This window comes from Natrix helvetica (genome assembly GCF_964273705.1).
Source record: "Natrix helvetica genome assembly, chromosome: 14".
Lineage (NCBI taxonomy): Eukaryota > Metazoa > Chordata > Lepidosauria > Squamata > Natricidae > Natrix > Natrix helvetica.
Window position 1 is genome coordinate 13,434,284 of NC_138564.1, and position 18,614 is coordinate 13,452,897.

At 47.8% G+C, this 18,614-nt stretch overlaps 2 protein-coding genes across 2 annotated transcripts in view; one reads left to right on the plus strand and one right to left on the minus strand.

Annotated features, from left to right (window-relative positions):
- Positions 1-90: 90 nt before the first annotated feature.
- Positions 91-4,139, minus strand: MYL2 (myosin light chain 2). Its single transcript, XM_081966326.1, has 7 exons — positions 4,036-4,139; positions 2,808-2,897; positions 1,872-1,947; positions 1,021-1,125; positions 856-931; positions 509-557; positions 91-347 (listed from the first exon to the last, which is right to left on the minus strand). The coding sequence occupies exons 1-7, from the start codon at positions 4,036-4,038 to the stop codon at positions 249-251; spliced, it is 498 nt and encodes a 165-aa protein (XP_081822452.1). The 5' UTR covers positions 4,039-4,139; the 3' UTR covers positions 91-248.
- A 14,262-nt stretch (positions 4,140-18,401) lies between these two features.
- The window catches only part of CUX2 (cut like homeobox 2), an 82,275-nt gene continuing 82,062 nt past the window's right edge, over positions 18,402-18,614 (plus strand). Inside the window, 1 exon segment of the mRNA XM_081966790.1 lies at positions 18,402-18,590. Within this exon segment, the coding sequence (XP_081822916.1) occupies positions 18,549-18,590 (42 nt within the window). The 5' untranslated portion in view covers positions 18,402-18,548.

The window sequence follows — 18,614 nt, forward strand, 5'->3', positions numbered from 1 at the left end:
CAGAGAAACACGTGGCTTATTCTGTCCCCTCATCCATAATCATTCATCAAGGGCTGCTCAGATTTTCTGAATAATTCAACACAAAGGCAATTTTAGAAATAGGTTTCTCCAGACACGGCTGCATTCTTTCTACAGATAGGACAGACAAAGGGCTGGGACTGCCAGGGGGATGACAACAGACAGGAAAGACACAACAGCCCAGCTTAGCTGGCCAGAGAAGATATCACTTTTGTCTTCACACCGAGTTCTTAATCTTTTTCTTCTCCGTGTGTGATGATGTGCACCAAATTCTTATAGTCAAGGTTGCCGGTCACATCCGGAGGGAAGGCCGCAAACATTTGGTCTACCTGGAGGAACAAACAAGCCAGAACATTTCCTCTTGAGCTTTAATACCTCGGCAGCTCTTGCTAAAATTGCAAACCTTCATTTTGAAGGCAGTCCAACGGGCTGCACTCCCCGAATTGCATTCCCAAGAGAGGCCGTCAAATGATCCAGAAATTTCTCTTACCTCTTCCTTTGAAAATCGTTCTCCTTGCGTCATCAGCATCTCTTTGATGCTGGAAAATAAAAACCAGGATTAGATGCAAAGGAATATCAGTCTCCATTCCACCCATTGCTGGATGTGAAGAAGGGAAGTGGCAGCTTTCTTATTTCTGAAATCCAGGCTGGAGCACACCAAAAAGTTCTTCATTGCCTTCATTGCCGGGCTGATTGTACATTTGCATCTTGGCAGTTTGTCCAAAGAGAGGGGATGCTAAGCAAATGCTCATGAAGGGGGCGAAGAGAAGCCCAAAGGGCTCCAGGGAGGGGTGGTCTTCTGACCACTTGAAGTGGAGAAGCTCCAAAGATACTTACTAGTTTGCCTTTAAGCCTTTGCTTTCCGGATCAAAGACTTTAAATGCATTTAGGATGGTTTCCTCTGGATCTGCTCCTGGGAAATTAAAAGGAAATAAAAGGGGGATGAGAGAGGAGAGGGAGAGGAAGTGCTGCTTGCAACCGAATCGTAGCCCCCAATCTTACCTTTAAGCTTTTCTCCAAACATTGTCAAGAAGACGGTGAAGTTAATTGGTCCAGGAGCTTCTTTGATCATGTCATCAAGCTCTTCATTTTTCACATTGAGACGCCCTAAAGGAGGCAAAACCACACCAAACACAACCCCTCAGCAGGGGACGGAAGGAATCCCTCTTAAGGAATCCCATAAGCTACTGAAAGACCTATTCGTGATTGTGCTAAGCGCAGCTATTTCGAGGGAATGCAATGGAATGTGTGGGTGACCTTGGGGGGTCAAGGGGAAGATCAGAGAAGAAGAGAGGGAGGAGCCCCCAGTGGTGTAGTGGTCAGAGAAACAAACTTAGGAAGGACTAATGCCCTAATGAATCAAGCAATTAAAAGTGATGGAAGGAAGTTTTGGACATTCAGACTTGCAAAATTCTTTTAATGTTGCCTTACACTAAAGTAGAATTAGCTCATCTGATGGTATTTCCTGTCTGTTTTACCTGGGGGTGCTGACAGGCAAACAGCAAAGCAGTAGCATCTCTCCCGTCCCTGCCCAATGTGGAAGAATGGAGAATTTTCTTACATTTACTGCCAAAATTGAGAAACTCCTAGATACCCAATCGTCCGTACTAGCTGCCATTTGGCTTGGAAAGATATAAATCACCTTGACCTGGGACGCTGTCAAAACTTGGAACTGTCCCTTCTATTTCAAGACAGAATTCTGGGTTTCTCTCTTATTTCTCGTGGTCTACATCATAGTTTAATTCTGACTTGATATTAGCATTTTGGGCAGGGGGAAAGGAACAAAACATTCTTTTCCTCAATGGGATCCTGTATAAATGACTAATAGGGCAAAGAGGGATTTCTTCACTTACCTAGTGCTGCAAATGTGTCTCTCAGGTCTGATTTGTCAATGAAACCATCGCGGTTCTGATCCATGATGGTGAAAGCCTGAAAGGGGAGAAGAGGCCGTGTCTGGCATGGAGTGGGATGTGTGAAGCGCCTCGTCTCCCTGCTAGATTGACCACCGTCGCTTTGGAAGAGGCTCCCAGCTGTCTTCACCCAGGCGGGTGTGCACAGCCTTTCAAATACCTCTTTTGAAATCTTTCCCCAGACCTATCCTGTAATTGCACGGGATACATCATTGACTCAGGGTCTTTCTGGGATCCACGAGACTGTTGGGGAATTGCGTAAGGCAGGGGTGTCCAAACTTGGGAACTTTAAGACTTGTGGACTTCAACTGGGGAATTCTGGGAGTTGAAGTCCACAAGTCTTAAAGTTCCCAAGTTTGGACACCCCTGGCATAAGGTTTAGGGAAAGGTAAAAATCAATTCAATCTTATACAATCGGCCCAGGAGGCAAAATAAAATAAATAAATGAACTCTCCACGGCTGGAATTATAAGTGCACGAGGCAGCTGGCAGGCTTTATGCTGAAATATTCGGCTAGGGCATTTCAGCTAGGTTCCAGGACTAAGACAGGGGCTTCAGATTAAGCCCCAATAAAGTCTTTTTAAATTGGTTATTTCAGCCTTTGATCTACAAGAATGTAGGATCATCTAAGACTTAAGCACACACTTCCATGCTTTTTAAACAAACCCAATGGGCTGAAATCGCCTGGTTCCTTAGGCCTTAGATCGTGCAGCGCGGCTGAAATTCAAATACGGACTCTTTGTTACGCAGGTAGAACAGAAGCCAAGAGGAGGTTAGCATGTTACCTACGTTTTCCATATTATTGGGTCAGGGTATTCTGCGTATATGGATTCGTAACACAAACTCTTTGCAAAACATTTTACCGCCTCTGTTGACGTACCTCCTTAAACTCCTGGATCTGTGCTTGTTCAAACATGGAGAAGACGTTAGAATTGGCACCTTCTGCCCTCTTCTTAGCTTTCTTGGGTGACTTTGGGGAGATTAAACACAACATTAGGTGAAGGTTCCCCTCGCACATACGTGCTAGTCGTTCCCAACTCTAGGGGGCAGTGCTCATCTCCGTTTCCAAGCCGAAGAGCCAGCGCTGTCCAAAGACGTCTCCGTGGTCATGTGGTGGGCATGACTCAATGGCGAAGGCACACGGAACGCTGTTCCCTTCCCACCAAAGGTGGTCCCTATTTGTCTACTTGCATTTTTTACGTGCTTTCGAACTGCTAGGTTGGCAGAAGCTGGGACAAGTCACAGGAGCTCACTCCGTTACGCAGCGCTAGGGATTCGAAATTGCTGAATTGCCAAACTTTCTGATCAGCAAGCTCAACATCTTAGCCACTGAGCCCTACATTACACAACATTATTTAGTGGCATCTCTTTAACTTCTAAAGGCCTCTTCTGCTGGGTCAAATAATGGCCCCAGGCCTCCCATCCGAAGCCATAAGCTGAAAACAAGACCATTTTTACTCTTTTATTGGTCAAGAGAGTTCTGGGACCACAATCGGTTGTACTTAGTGGCTATCGATTTAGTGCCGTCCGTGGAAAATGCCCCGTGGTGAAAAGTCCACGAAGGGGTTTCCTGACTCAGGAAGTTTACAATCTCACATTGGATGGTGCCAAAAAGAAAGAGATGTACCGATATACGGATTTTAACATTTGGAGGACTAGAAAATTGGTGCTTAAAGGAGAAGGGTGCACTGGAGATTTCAAGAAAAGATCGGAGTACAGAACGTGTGAAGGGGAACACGGCAGTATGAAATTAGTAGTCTGAGAAAGACGTCAAGCCAGCAAGGAGAAACGGACGGAGTCCAGTTTGGGCACCACTAAACCATTGCTTCGAACCAAGTTATAAAATCATCTGCATTGCTAAAGACATTAAAGTTTGAAAGAATACGTGTGTCTTGATTAAAACCCCTATCAATTAATTCCAGCTTCACTGGCCTATTCACACTTCTTCTGAAGAGATGTCGGGGTGTTAAGCTCATCCTTCCTGATACTAGAACTCTTGAAAGTCAGCCTCTATTTTTTATCTGGATTGCTTGAATTCCTTTTTTTCCTTCCCCTTCTAATTCACGGCCCCTCCCTCCGTCTCTCCCTCCCTCCCTCCTTTGACTCACCATTTCTAAGACCAAAGGATGCAACTCAGGTGCTGTCTGGAGACTGTTCCTTCGGCGGGAGCCCCCTTTGCTCTGCCCGAGGAGACAATAAATAAGGCCCAACCCAGATTATAAATAAACCCATCTCCTCTTTTGGCTGTAGTAGGTGAGTTAATCCTCTCCTCCCTCCATTCTCTCTTCTGCCTTCTTAAATATCAGCCTGCATTGTCATGTGGTGACATGCCAGAACAACAGAGGCCCCCCAAGGTTAGGGACACGCCAGCCGCCTGGACGGCCTTTCCATTTAAGATATCGGACGCAGCCTCCTCCCAGTGGCCAGATAATAGCCGGACACCTGTGGGTGTCAGTTGGTCTTCAGTGCATGCATTGCAGGGCCCACGAGGAAATAAACAATGCATTCTCTACCTCTGTATAGATATAAAACAGAACAGCAGAGTTGGAAGGGACCTTGGAGGTCTTCTAGCCCAACCCCCTGCTTAGGTAGGATGCCCTACACCACTTCAGACAAATGGCTATCCAACATCTTCTTATAGACTTCCAGTTTTGGAGCATTCACAACTTCTAGAGGCAACTTCTGTTCCACTGATTAATTGTTTTCACTGTCAGGAAATTTCTCCTTAGTTCTAAGTTGCTTCTCTCCTTGATTAGTTTCCACCCATTGCTTCTTCTCCTGCCCTCAGGTGCTTTGGAGAATAGCTTGACTCCCTCTTCTCTGGGGCTGCCCCTGAGATATTGGAAGACTGCTATCATGTCTCCCCTGGTCCTTCTTTTCATCAAACCAGACATACACAATTCCTGCAACCGTTCTTCAAATGTTTTAACCTCCTAATGCGATGAGTGCATGTATTCTCCTATTAGTTTGTCCAATGTATGTGGCTGGGCAGATTTTGCATGGTATTTCGTAGACTCCTGGGTTTTCTAGCTGGATTTTGTCTTTGGGGTTTCTTAAGATCTTGGCTATTTTTTGGTCAGTGGTGAAGGCTGTCTTGATATTGCGTTTGTGGAGAATTTTGCTGATTTTATCTGTGATGCCTTTGATGTAAGGGAGGAGGGAGATGATGTTGTCCTGTTCTGTGTCTCAGTTCTTGTCTGTTTCCACCATCCCTTCAAACAATAACGAGAACAAGACATAAGGCCTGGAACTGGGGTACTGCAGATGGGGGAAGGTCTGAATCTTCACAATTGGGGGTCCAGAACCCCCACTTAGCTGCAAGCCACTGATTTCCCCTGACCCATTCTGAGATTGTGTGGATCGACTCAAACAAGGAATTCAGTGTCAGCAATGGATGGGGGGTTAAGTGACCTTGAGGAAGCCAAGTCAGTCCCGGGGAGTACGTGGACAGATGGGAGACCCCGAGGAGATACTAGGGTTGTAGGGTAGATTGGAAAGTAAAAACTTCATCAGGAATGACATCCTGAAAGGCAGCAGGAGCAAACGGCAAGGGGATTTTTATCTACCTCGCAGGGACGTTTTGCCAAGCAGAGAAGAGAGTTTAAACCTTTCTCCTATCGCGAAGCTCTACGCTTCTAAAAACTAATCTTAGCCCACCGGGAAAAGGCTACTGTGAGTGTCCCCCCTCTGGATCCAGTTATGGCCGACCAACAGGCGAGGCATCTTCCTGTCCTTTGCACTTATATTTTTAGCTGGTGCTCTCTGCTCCTGAGCATTTTTCCTCCCTCCCCTCCCTGGGACTGGAATACCCTTAGACAAAGGGATGGGCAGGCAGGGAAGATGACACAGGCCAGACAATGCTCTCCATATATTTCACAGTTGCCTGCAGCTGTCTTAACCAAACACCATGGAAATGGGTGCAAGGGTGAACAGCTGCTGTGGTTGGACTGAGCTCCTTTCCCCCCCCCTCCATCCCTCCCCCCTCTCTCTGTGTATCTCTGTCTCTCTCTCTCTCTCTGTTTCTCTCTGTGTCTCTGTCTGTCTCTCTCTTTCTCTTTCTCTCTCTCTCTCTGTCTCTCTCTCTCTCTCTGTCTCTCTCTTTCTCTCTCTCTTTCTCTCTCTCTAAATCTCCATATGAATTAGGCAAAGACAGATTCTCTTATTCAACCATCCAGAGCTGACAAGCTATATATAGGCCTGTTCCGTCCTTTACATTGTTATCCTCTAAAGTAGCTTTTCCCAAAGGAGTCATGGCCAGCCAAGCTTCAGAATTCCCAGAACTTTTTAAAAATTGGGACTTGCAGGCTGCTTTGCATGAATTCATGTCAACGATAATCATTTGCACAGATTTTGAAATCAGTGAACCTACTAGCATGTAAAAATAAAATAAAAAAATTGCTTGCTTAGTTAATCAGTAAGTAAGAGAAGGGAAATAAAAACCACTTAGGGTAAAGTTTTTAAAATTTCTGCATTTTAGGGACATACATTGCCTGAAGACTCAGAATATTGAGGGATTTTATTGGAAACTTGTTATATTTGTTTTATAGAAAAGACAGTGTCACCCACACTGTGACCTGACCTACTGAGGATGAAAAGGAAGGTTTAAGATTATTTTTGTGGTGGTAGAAAGAAAACTTAATCTAACATTTGTAATATCCCAACAGTGATTCCTATATTTTTTTTTGCCCGGATTCTTCTAAAGCCAGATGCTAATTCCCAAGACCTTTAGAGGACTAAAATGTTATCTCAGCCCTCTTCAGCCGAAGCTTTATTTAAGCTTAAACTTAGAACAGGAAGTACAATTTGGAAAGGATCGAAAGTAATAATAATAATAATTTTAAAAAGCTGATTCCTACACATCGAGTGTCGCTTTCCCTTCCTGCCAGCCGGAAGAAACAGAAGGAAAGGAAACCAGAGGAAGAAAATACGGCATGGGCACTGGGTCCCCTCCCCAGGAAAGGAAGAAAAGCCGGAGGGAGAGCATCCCAGCTATTCTGGAGCAGAGAGGCTGGGTGGCAGGGGAAGAGCTGAGGCATTTCGAAAAGGATTTAAATAGACAGGGAGGCCGAGCATGCAAGACAAAAGAGGGACAAGAATACATTTCCAGGTGGCTTATTCAGGCCAAGCCATGTAGCCTGTGGGACTGCAGCCGTGGCTTTTCAGTGGGGTGAGCCAGCGAAACGGGGACCTGGGGATCCTGTCCACAAATCACCCAGTCCTTTTTACGTTGCAAGACAGAAAAGATAACAGAAAAGAGAGATGGAAAAGCATCTCAGAGGATGCGTTTGTGGTGATGCCATCCTTGTCTGTTGGCAGGTGACCCCACCTGGAGATCCTGGTGGGGAAAAATGACCAAGGTGTGCACAATGACGAGAGATTACGTCCTCCGTCATCTTAGCTGTCCTGCTTTGTTTCCTGTTCCCACCACCAGCCTCGTACTCCCTTTCTTTTGAAACCCGCAACAAGATAATGCCAGACTGGAGTTAATGATTTATGAGCTAGGGAATTCGGAGATGGCTACATGAATTCCATTACAAAGTACTATGATTTTATTATTGTTCCGTACCCGGCAACTACCTCTAAATCCCCGAGAAGCTTCAGCAAAAGATGTTAAAGCAGAAACAATGTCAGATTAAGGAGCATGGCAAGTTTACAATAAACCCATTTGATTGTGGGCCGGGCTGCAGAAATCGGCTACCATTCAGGACCTCTTGTGAATTAAAGGGAGATAGAAAATGCATCCATAGACAACAAGGAGCTTCCTAATAAGAAAATTTTGCAAGCCTGCTTCGATTTCTATTTACAGTATGGTGATTTAAGGAAGGAAAAAGGAACCTGAGCTTTGCCTGCCCTCTTCTGGCGAAACCTGATAACACTAAAATTCATTATTTTAAAAAAAAAATCCAGATAATTCTTTCTTCCCTCACTATTGGGTCATACCTGGGAGTGTATTTAACTGCAGTGGCTTTTAAAATAATGTCTTTATAGTTTTAAAATGATCTATATGACTTACCTTGTCAAAAAAAGCAGCTATTTTAATTAAGACCCACACACACCTTGATGGTTTTACCCACTTATGAACATTTTGTGGCTGTTGGTGCTTCTTTAGGTGACACCTAAGAATCTTTGATGTAGAAGAGTTTGATGATTTGTAATTGTTGCCTTGGATAGAGTTTTCTGGTAGTCAATGGACCACTGGTGGTCCAGAAGAAAATTTTGGTGGTCTGCAGAAAAATCATTTGCATTTTTTATATTGCACTAAATCAGGGGTCCTCAAACTGCAGCCCCTGGGATGGATACGTGCAATGAACGCTTGTGTTGCTGCAGAGAGTCTCCCCCTTCGCGGTCTTTTTGTGGGGTTCGGAGGGGGGCAGAAATTCTGACTTGGGGTCTGCTTCGGCCTCCTGGTGGGGGGCTTTGGGCGAAGGCTGGAGGGAAGCGCCGCTGGTGGGGAAGAACCGGAGGGCCTTGTTCCAGTGAGACTGCATCATGGCCTGGAACTGGCTGACCATCTCAGCCCTCTGAGCCTCCAGGCACTGCTCCCTGGCCTTGCACTCCTGCAGGTCCTCCCTCTGCTTGGAAAGCCTATGCTCCTAGTCCTCAGTGAGGTGCTTCTGCTGAGCATCCTTCTCGTCAGATCCAATTTGAGCTGAGCCAACTGTTTTGCCAACTCTTTCTCCTGGGGGCTGCTTAGCTCCAGCAACAGCTTCCTGTTGGGGCCCTAAGGAGCCCAGGCGGGCAGGCAAGGAGTGGCTGGCAGGGGAGGGGCGAGTAGAGGTTGACGAGGTGTCCCTCGATGTGACATCAAGTTGGCCACACCCACCCAGTCACATGATCACCTAGCCACGCCCACCCAGCCAGTCATTAGGCAGACCATATTAGTGGTCCGCGGGATTTAAAATTATGAATTTAGTGGTCCCTGAGATCCAAAAGGTTGGGGACCCCTGCTTTAGACCAAGGGTCTCCAAACTTGACAACTTTAAGACATGGGACTTCAACTCCCAGAATTCCTCAACCATCCATGCTTGGAGAAGCTATGAGCCATCAGTTTGCTCTGAAAACAAAGAGTGTTTTAAGAAGGGGAGCTGTCCTCGGTGCTGGCCTAGGATTCCATATAGAGCAACTTTGGCCACTTGAAGATGCCTTGATCTCAACGCCCATGGCTGGCTGGGGAACTCTGGGAGTTGAAGTCCAGGCACCTTCAATGACCACAGAGACCTTCTCTGGGTTTGGGCTTAGATTTTGGCTTCTCACTGGTGGACGGGAACTTTAAAGGAGCCGGAGACAAGAGCTGTCCTTTGCCTGCCAATGCGGTCTGTGAAAAACGATAGCCAGTCTCAGGCTTACTTTGTGTAAAATGAAACAGAGTTAACTTCTAGAGGCCGGTGCTAAGGTTGGAAGTTGAAACCTTTGCTGGTGATCTGTTTTGGGGTCTTTAGAAACCGATAATAGAGGTGCAGGATACAAAATGCAAAATAAATGGTAACAGGAAAAACACTGCGTTCCTTGGAGCCAGGAGATTTGGTGGCATGGCTCCCCGGCCCCTCCCTGGATCATCAGAGTGAGGGGGAAATTAGCCCAATGCGTGGATCGGGACAGCCCCCAAACCGTCACTTTCAATCAAGCATTGGGAGCTGCCTCTCTTTCTTTCTCTCCTCCAGAGTTCTGCAAGATTAATTGGCCCTGGGTGCAATTACCTTAATTTCCAGCATTAGGAAAAATCTATAAATGTCAGGAAGGAACATGCAACGGCTTAATGTGAGTTGTCATAAATTTTAAAAAAAACCTAGCTGGGGCCCTTTGGCCTCGCTTTTGAACTTGCACAGTACTTAAAATGTCCAGAAAGCAGCACAATGGAACTAGACAAGTTACCACAAGCAGTCGAAAACATGGGCACTCGTTGAAGGAAAGAAGGATCTCACCTCAGAGATGTGCCTATTTTTTAAATGTCAACTTCTTACTTTACTGGACTTTTGCCTCTGTTGAGTTGCAAATCCCCTTAAATTCTAAACTCAGCTGGACTCACCTGTTAGCTTGAAAACACCCACAAACTTTCTATACATGTACATTTAAAGGAACCGCAACTTAATACTACTTTATAAGGCCTTGGTAAGGCCACGCTTGGAATACGGCATCCAGTTTTGGTCGCCACAATGTAGAAAAGATGTGGAGACTCTAGAAAGAGTGCAGAGAAGAGCAACAAAGAGGATTAGAGGTCTGGAGGCTAAAACACATGAAGAACGGTTGCAGGAACTGGGTATGTCCAGTTTAGTGAAAATAAGGACTAGGGGAGACATGATAGCTTCTCCCAATATCTCAGGGGTTGCCCCAAAGAAGAGGGAGTCAAGCTATTTTCCAGGGCACCTGAGGGCAGAACAAGAAGCAATGGGTGGAAACTAATCAAGGAGAGAAGCAACTTAGAACTAAGGAGAAATTTCCTGAGAGTGAGGACAATTAACCAGTGGAACGAATTGCCTCCAGAAATTGTGAATGCTCCAACACTGGAAGTTTTAAAGAAGATGTTGGATATCCATGAAGTGGTGTAGGGTTTCCTGCCTAAGCAGGGGGTTGGACTAGAGGACCTCCAAGGTCTCTTCCAACTCTGCTATTGCATTGCATTGCATTGCATTGTATTGTACTCTATTCTATTCTATTCTACTCTACCCTACCCTACCCTACTCTATTCTAAATGAGTCACACCTGATTCTACAACCCTTTTAGCTTTGGGTTTTGTGGTGTGTGTGTGTGTGTGTGTGTGTGTGTGTGTGTTCTGCCTGGCTCTTTGTAATCCTGGGGTTAAATTCCTTCCTCTTTGATTGAAGGTGTCTTGTGTTGGAGGGATTTTGCAAAGGGATCTTTTTCCGAAGTGGAGGAGCCAAGCTTGCTCAAAGCAGGTGAATCTTTCTTGGTTGCCCCACTTTCACAGACCTTATGCCCTGACTCGGGCACTGTGTGTGTGTGTGTGTGTGTGTGTGTGTGTGTGTGTGTGTTTAGTGAGATACAAGCCGTGTTTGTGTGACACTGGAGCCCTGCAAGAGTTCTCTTCACCGGCCTCTCTAGACCCACTGCTCTGTTTGCCTCCCCCCCCAGTTCTAGGGCTTTCTGTCATGCAACAGGAAACCCGTCCCCCCTTTGTGCCTGCCGCCAGCCCTTTCATGCGGGTAAATTAACACGAAATCAAGCAAACTAATTAACCTTGCTAGCTTTCTGCCGGCTGACTCTGTAACAGAATTCCCTCTCCTGTGGCAGTGGAGGGATACATCACGCTTTCCTTGCAAAAGAGAAAAATGTTATCGGGGCCTGCCAGAAAGAAAGAGAGAAAGAAGGAGGAAAGGAGGCAGAGCGCACCAAAATGGAGGGAGGGAACGGGGTGTGTGTTTGGGGAGGGGTGGGGAAGTAGGTTAATGAACCCTTTTCTTCTGCTCCATTTTTATCTCAGGAAAGAGGGCTGGCCTATTAATTAGAAAGCCTTTTTTCATGCCTTTTTTCATGTAAAACACAGCATTCTCTGCAGATAAAGCAGGGAGGTATTGGATTCTCTTGCTGTTACTTGCCTGTTCCTGTTGTTGGAGAGCCTGCCTCTTCTGCTGGGTTGCCGGGTGGGGAGTCCTGCTCAGCTTTGAAATTTCAGGGGTTTTTTTTCCCCTCCTCCTGGGTGAATTTATCCCTGGGACCTAGCTGCTTTTGTCTTTCCGCTGGTCGCTTTGTCCTGTCCAGCATTCACCTGTGCAGGTGGGAAAAATCAAATCAGGATGAAGTTAATTAACAGATTAACTTCACCCAAGTGCCTTTTGGGGGAAAGAGTGAGAGACCCCTGCCTTATGTAGCTTTCCATTTAAGTCACAATGGTGGAAAGGATGGATCTAAACTGGGAAGTGTTGTGGCCTGCCAGAAGCCAATAGAGCTGACAAGATTCGGAGAGTGAGGAAGGTTGGGGAGGAACCTGGGCCAGTCCTGGAGTCTGGGGAAGGATCCGATGAGGGCTCTGTGTCAGAGGCAGAGATGTGGCCAGAGCCATCCGACAGTTATCAGCTGCCTTTGGAGTCAGACATCAGTGAGGCAGAAGAACATCTGGAGCCTGTTCCCAGTGTGCGCATGCGTAGAGTTGCCAGACGAAGAGAACAGCTAAGGAACAGGGGTCGACTTGGGAGGAAGGCCACAGGTGGACGATGAATGGCCCCTCCCAGAGGAAATAAAAGAGGAGCGGAAGGGGAGTGGAGTTTGCAGGAGACCATCAGTTCGCTTCATTGGTTTGTGACTCTCTGAGACTCCTTGCCAAGTTCTGCAGAGATCAGCCTGGCAGCTCTCCAAGCCAGAGAAGGTCTGTGACTGTAAATCCTCCCTTGAAAGACTTTGCTGGAGGTGAATGAGCAGAATTCACAGTCAATTAATAAAAGGATTTCTTTGGTGGGACCAGGAGTTTGCTTCAGGCTCTTAGGAAGCCTAGCTCAGAACAGGAATCTCTTTCCACAATGCTACTGATGTGGCCTGATTTAACCTCTGTGTTTCCCTTGAATCTTGGGAAACTTATTCCTGGGAGTTGGCTCATGGAAGAGGCTCCCCTTGCAAGCAGCCATCTGTGGCTTCTCCACAATAGCCAAGTCCGTCTTGTGCCCCCCTTCCCGGCCCTCATTTTCTGGAAGAAGGTGCCATCTCTTGGGAATTTATTTTGGTCCTGAAACTGGAACGGTACAATATGGATCCCAGATGAGCCTGCAGCTGCCAATTCCTTGCTGTTAAAAATCCAGCTGTTGCTATGCTCTGTTCAGACATCTGTGTGGATGAGGGAAGCCTTTGATTCCATCTGATTCTTCAGCCATCCAGAGTTCAAGGGATCCTGAAGGAAGGAAGAGATACAGAGGAGAATGCAACCTCCAGTTTGGTTGGGGTACTTCTCCAAACATTAACAGCTGCAAATACAATTTAACACACAGACATATGATTTTGTTTTTCCTGGCAGGAATTATATACAGTTGATCATATAATTCACAAAGATGACATCAGGTCTCTCTGCAATCAGAAATGGTTACTTGTGCATCTCACAGAAGGCAAATGCAGTGATCAGTTTAGGGCTATCGATTTTGTAGAGTTGGTTAGAAGAACCCTGTCTAGAAGTAAGGTAAAGGTTCCCCTCGCACCTATGTTCTAGTTGTTCCCGACTCTAGGGGGCAGTTCTCATCTCTGTGTCAAAGCCGAAGAGCCAGCGCTGTCCAAAAACGTCTCCGTGGTCGTGTTGCCGGCATGACTCAATGCCAAAAACGCACGGAACGCTGTTCCCTTCCCACCAAAGGTGGTTCCTATTTTTCTACTTGCACTTTTAGATGCTTTTGAACTGCTATGTTGGCAGGAGCTGGGACAAGTCACGGGAGCTCACTCTGTTACGTGGCGCTAGGGATTCGAACTGCCAACTTTTGTGATCGACAATCTCAGCATCTTAGCCACTGAGCCACCGCGTCTAGAAGTAATCCCCCTCAAAATGGGCTGATGGCTCCGTTATCTGAACACTACTCGGTTGGTAAGTTGATTGGAGAAAGTCCCCTCTTGATTAGTATCTACGGATTTGAAAGCTACGAGTTGGCAAAAGCTTCGTTTGAGTCGAAATATCTGTACCTTGCTTAATTCTGTCTTCTTTGACTATATAACCTAGCGCTGTGTGTGAGCTTTATGGGAGAAGGCTTTTGACTCACCTAGCATCTATGCAAACGTTTGGGTGCACCTAGGAGCATGGGTGTGAATGCAGGCACACACAAATGGATACATTCCCATTCCAACGAAATATAAATTCCCCTTGACCAATCCAATTTCCCAGGAAATCAATGCATCTTAACATGAGCTAATATTTATGAAATTGAATTTTGCCAGGCAACTAATGCAGTCCTATTCTACTTTATGCATTTTTATTAAACTAATGCATTTTAAATTTAACTGTCATATTAATGGCAACGGGCTCCTGATAGTTACAGTGTAAAATAATATATATTTGGAGGAATCGATAGCAGGCCAAGCAGAAGTGGGTTTGTGCTTTGTGAGACAGATATGACAAATTCATGGAGCTACTTAATTTGCTGCTTATGTACATTAGCTGGTACCTTTGTTTACTGATAATGATTTTGTTTTTCCATTTTAAAGAAAACATATATTAAAATGTAAAAAGACGACAGCTGAATTTGCAGGTAAGGAAAGTCAGAGATAGTGTGACTGATGGAACTGGCTATTAGAGATTAAGAATCGACCCCCACTTGCATCCCAGCTACGCACTGATCCTTTTTAATCCACCCTGTCACCTATTTTAATAGAATAACAGAATGGAAGGAACCTTGGAGGTCTTCTAGTCCAACCCGCTGCCTAGGCAGGAAACCCTACACCACTTCAGACCAATGGTTATCCAACAGCTTCCTAAAAAGTTCCAGTGTTGGAGCATTCACAACTTCTAGAGGCAAGTTGTTCCTCTGATTAATTGTTCTCACTGTCAGGAAATTTCTCCTCAGTTCTAAGTTGCTTCTCTCCTTGATTAGTTTCCACCCATTGCTTCTTCTCCTGCCCTCAGGTGCCTTGGAGAATAGCTTGACTCCCTCTTCTTTGGGGCTGCCCCTGAGATATTGGAAGACTGCTAGCATGTCTCCCTTAGTCCTTCTTTCTATTAAACTAGACTTACCCAGTTCCTGCAACCATTCTTCATGTATTTTAGCCTCCAGACCTCTAATCCTCTTTGTTGCTCTTCTCTGCACTCTTTCCAGAGTCTCCACATCTTTTCTACATCGTGGCGACCAAAACTGAATGCAGTATTCCAAGTGTGGCATTATTACCAAGGCCTTATAAAGTGGTATTAACCCTTCACATGATCTTGATTCTATCCTTCTGTTGATGCAGCCTAGAACTGTGTTGGCTTTTTTGGCAGCTGCTGCACACGGCTGCCTCCTATTTAAATGGTTGTCCACTAGGACTCCAAGATCCCTCTCACAGTTACTACTGTTGAGCAAGGTACCACCTATACTGTACCTGTGCATTTGGTTTTTCTTGCCTAAATGTAGAACCTTACTCTTTTCACCATTGAATTTCATTTTGTTAGATAGCACCCAATGTTCAAGTCTGTCAAGATCCTTCTGTATCTTAAGCCTGTCTTCTGGAGTGTTGGCTATTCCTGCCAGCTTGGTGTCATCTGCAAACTTGATGAGTTCCCCATTTATCCCCTCATCCAAATCATTGATGAAGACGTTGAATGTTTTAATGTTTTAACTTTCAGTTAAACTTTTAACTCGGCCCTTTTAATTGTTTCACGCTGCTATGTATCGCACTGTAAGCCTCCCAGAGCTGCTGGATAGCGAGACGAGCAGCATATAAATTTAACAGAATAAATAACCAAAAGGCTTCTGGGCGGGGGGGGGGGGAAGAAACAGGTGGCATGGGGCGCAGGCAACTCTGGGGCGGGAGGATGAGCCATTGCCTTTGGCTTACTCTGAGAAGTTGGTTATGCAAGACATGTCTCACATCGAAGGGAGAACGCCAAAGGGACTTGGTGGTGGTGGTGGAGTTGTGGTGGCATAAATATTCATATTATAGACGTACTTCAGGTATTTGGGGGGGGGTGAAGGAACAGATACGCAGAGCTGCTGGCACTGTGTTTGCTTCTTAGCAATCTTCCACATGTCTGACTTGTTCTCCTGAAAATAGCAAGCCCCAGGAAACGGGCATCTTCGCCGGGGTTGTAAACTTCCTGCCAATCAAACCTCAAGTTCAGAAGAGAGAGCTCCCTGCTGTTTTAATTACCCTACTGGGCTCTGGACTGCCACCTTCTGCTCTGCTGGGTGGTTGCCTTGGGGTTGGCTAGGCCTCTGTGGGCGCATGGGGGGTGCACTGGAGGGGTGAGCTGGCTTTTAACAGCTAGGCCTGATTCGATTCCATTTTCATGCAAAAAAAAGTTAGCACCTCCTACAAGAGTGAGAGACAAAAAGCTTTTCTGACCTGCAAAGAAATTCTCTCTCTCACACACACACACCACCTCCAGTGCATTCTTGGGAATGAGGGATGAGTGAGGGGTGCGAGATCCGTGGGGATAAGAAGGAGTGGCAGTATGGGAACCGTTGTTGCAATCCCGTAACGCAGCGTTTCTCAATCCTAGCCGTTTGAAGAGGCTGGCTGGGGAATTCTGGGAGTTGAAGTCCACCCATCTTTAAGTGGCCAAGCCTCACGCATTGCATGAGGGTCCTATTTACACAGGATACCACGTGGTTATTTACACTCCGTGGGGTGACATTCCACCCACCAATATTCTCATAATTGTGGGGTCCTGGGTGCTCTCTGAGGTTGGCTGCTTACTTGCAGATGTTTCAATGCCCAACTAGGTAACATCATCAGTACTAGGAGGTGAGGAGGAGGAGGAGGAGGAGGAGGAGGAGGAGGAGGAGGAGGAGGAGGAAGAAGAAGAGGAGGAGGAGGAGGAAGAAGAAGAAGAGGAGAAGGAGGAAGAAGAAGAGGAAGGAGGAGGAGGATTGTGGAATGCTTGGTGTTTTCTGAGCTTAGCTGGTTTTTAGTGGACATTTCATTACTAGACTAGGTAATACCATTAATACAAGTGCTGATTATACTAGGACTTGGAAGCCCTGATGATGTTCCATAGTAGGGTCATGAAACGTCTGCAAGAAAACAACCAAGCCCAGAGAGCACCGAAGACACTCAGCGCACCACTCACATTGGCCCTTCCTTCGCCGGGCACCCCCCTGCCCCTCCCCCGTCCCATCCCAAGGCAAGCCCCATGGGCCCCATCTCCTTTGTCCCTCCGCTCCTTCGTCTTCCTCCTGCCGGCCAGCTGGCTGATTCCCCTGGCAATCTTCCTCGGCTGCCGCCAGAGAGCGCTTTCTGCCAAGGTGCCAGACCTCCCTCCCTGCCCACCCCAGGCAATCTGTTAAAATATCAGCAAGTGTGGGGCGAGGGGGGAGTGGGGAAGAGGCGAACCTCCTGGCGGAGGTGAGCCGAGCCTAAAGTAAATCACCTGCCCTAATAGGTTTAGACCTTAACAAGCAAGGGCATTAATTATTCATGAGCATGCGAAAAAGCAAAACAGACTTAAATCATTTAATAATCCTTGGAGGGAGGAATTTTAAAGCTCCTTGAGATAATGTGTCTCTCCGAGCCCCGGGGAGAATCGTTTGATCGGAGTCCAGTGTGGCTCTCTTTCAGGAGAGGAAGAGGAAGAGGAGGAAGAAGAAGAAGAAGAAGAAGAGGAGGAGGAACAAAAAGAAGAAGAGGAGGAGGAGGAAGAAGAAAGAGGAGGAGGAAGAAGAGGAAGAGGAGGAGGGGAAGGAAGAAGAGGAGGATGAAGAAGACAAGAGGAAGAGGAAGAGGAAGAGGAAGAGGAGGAAAAAGAGGAAGAGGAGAAAGAAAAAGAAGAAGATGAAGAGGAGGTGAAAGAAGAAGAGGAGGAAGAGGAAGAAGAGGAAGGAGGAGGAGGCCATCATCCAGGCCCCATCCTAGACATCCGGGAGGATGGAGCTTAGGGGAGCCCCAGCCCCACCTGTCTAGGCTGGGCCAATTGGGGCTGCCTTCTTCCTTAGGGAGCCCTTTGGGGAGCTCCTCATCCCAGGCCAGTTTGCTGAACTCTGCTCCCCCCCCATTGATTTCAGTCGGTTGAGTCTGGGAAGCCACTGGCAGCTTCTGCCCCTTTCCCAAAGCTTTGGGGGCTCAGCTGGGCCTCAACCCTTAAGAGGAGGGGACCTCCGCTCCCAGCCCTGCTTCTGGCTTTCGGTTTGGGGCAGGGGAAAAAGCCACCCATCCGGAGAAGGTCCACCAGCACACCTGGAGGGGAGGGGGCTCCATCTATGCAACTGGGCGCTTCTTTACAAAACTGCACACCTCGGGCACTTCAAAACCCAGGGGGGGCCTTGAGCTAGCCTATCTCACCCCCATCCCCCAAATCCGAGCCACCCTGACCTTCGGAAGTTGTGGAGCTTCATCCCTGGAGGCTTTCAAGAAAAGACTGGACTTCCCTCTGTCAGAAATGGTGTAGGCTCTCCTGCTTGGGCGGAGGGTTAGACTAGATGACCTCCAAGGTCCCTCCCAACTCTGTTAATCTGAGCTTAACTTCTGGGAGAAAAGCTGGTAGGAAGGGGGGGGGGCGATTCCTTTACAGACCCGGGGGGGCGGAAAGCCCGCTTAGAGGTGGGGTCCTGCGGGGCGGGGGGACGGCAGGCAGGCAGGTTATCAAACGGACGCCCCCCCTCCTCCTGCCCCCCTTCCTGCCTGGCTCGCCGGGGAGACTCCGGGGGTCGCGGCCGCCCCCTGTGGCCCTCGCGGGAGGCGCTCCCCTCCGTCCCTCCCCCCCACCTCGTCTTCGCCGCTGCCTTCTCGGCGGCCGGGCGGGCGGGGAGGAGGAGCGAGGCGGGCCGGGCAGGCGGGCGGGCGGGGGCGCGATTGTTGCAGGGCAGCCGGCGCTTCGGTGAGCGTCCTGGAGGAGGCAGCAGGAGCCCGAGCCAGGCAGCCAGGCAGGCAGCGGGCGAGCGGGCAGGGCTGGAGGCGGGCGGCGCTCCCCGCCGGCTCCCGCGCCCCGCCGCCGCCCGGGCGCACTCACGGCAGGCGCAGCAGGGCGGCCGGGGTCCGGGGCTGCCTCTCCCGCGCCTCCCGCAAGATGGCCGACGAGGCCGGATCCCTGGTCCAGTCCCGGCTCCAGGTGAGTGCCCGGCCCGGCCGGCTG

Coding starts and splice junctions, on each gene's coding strand:
- MYL2 (XM_081966326.1), bottom strand. Junction 558..855: donor AAAGGCTTAAAGGCAAACTA/GTAAGTATCTTT, acceptor TTTATTTTCCAG/CATCAAAGAGATGCTGATGA. Junction 348..508: donor AACGATTTTCAAAGGAAGAG/GTAAGAGAAATT, acceptor TTGTTCCTCCAG/GTAGACCAAATGTTTGCGGC.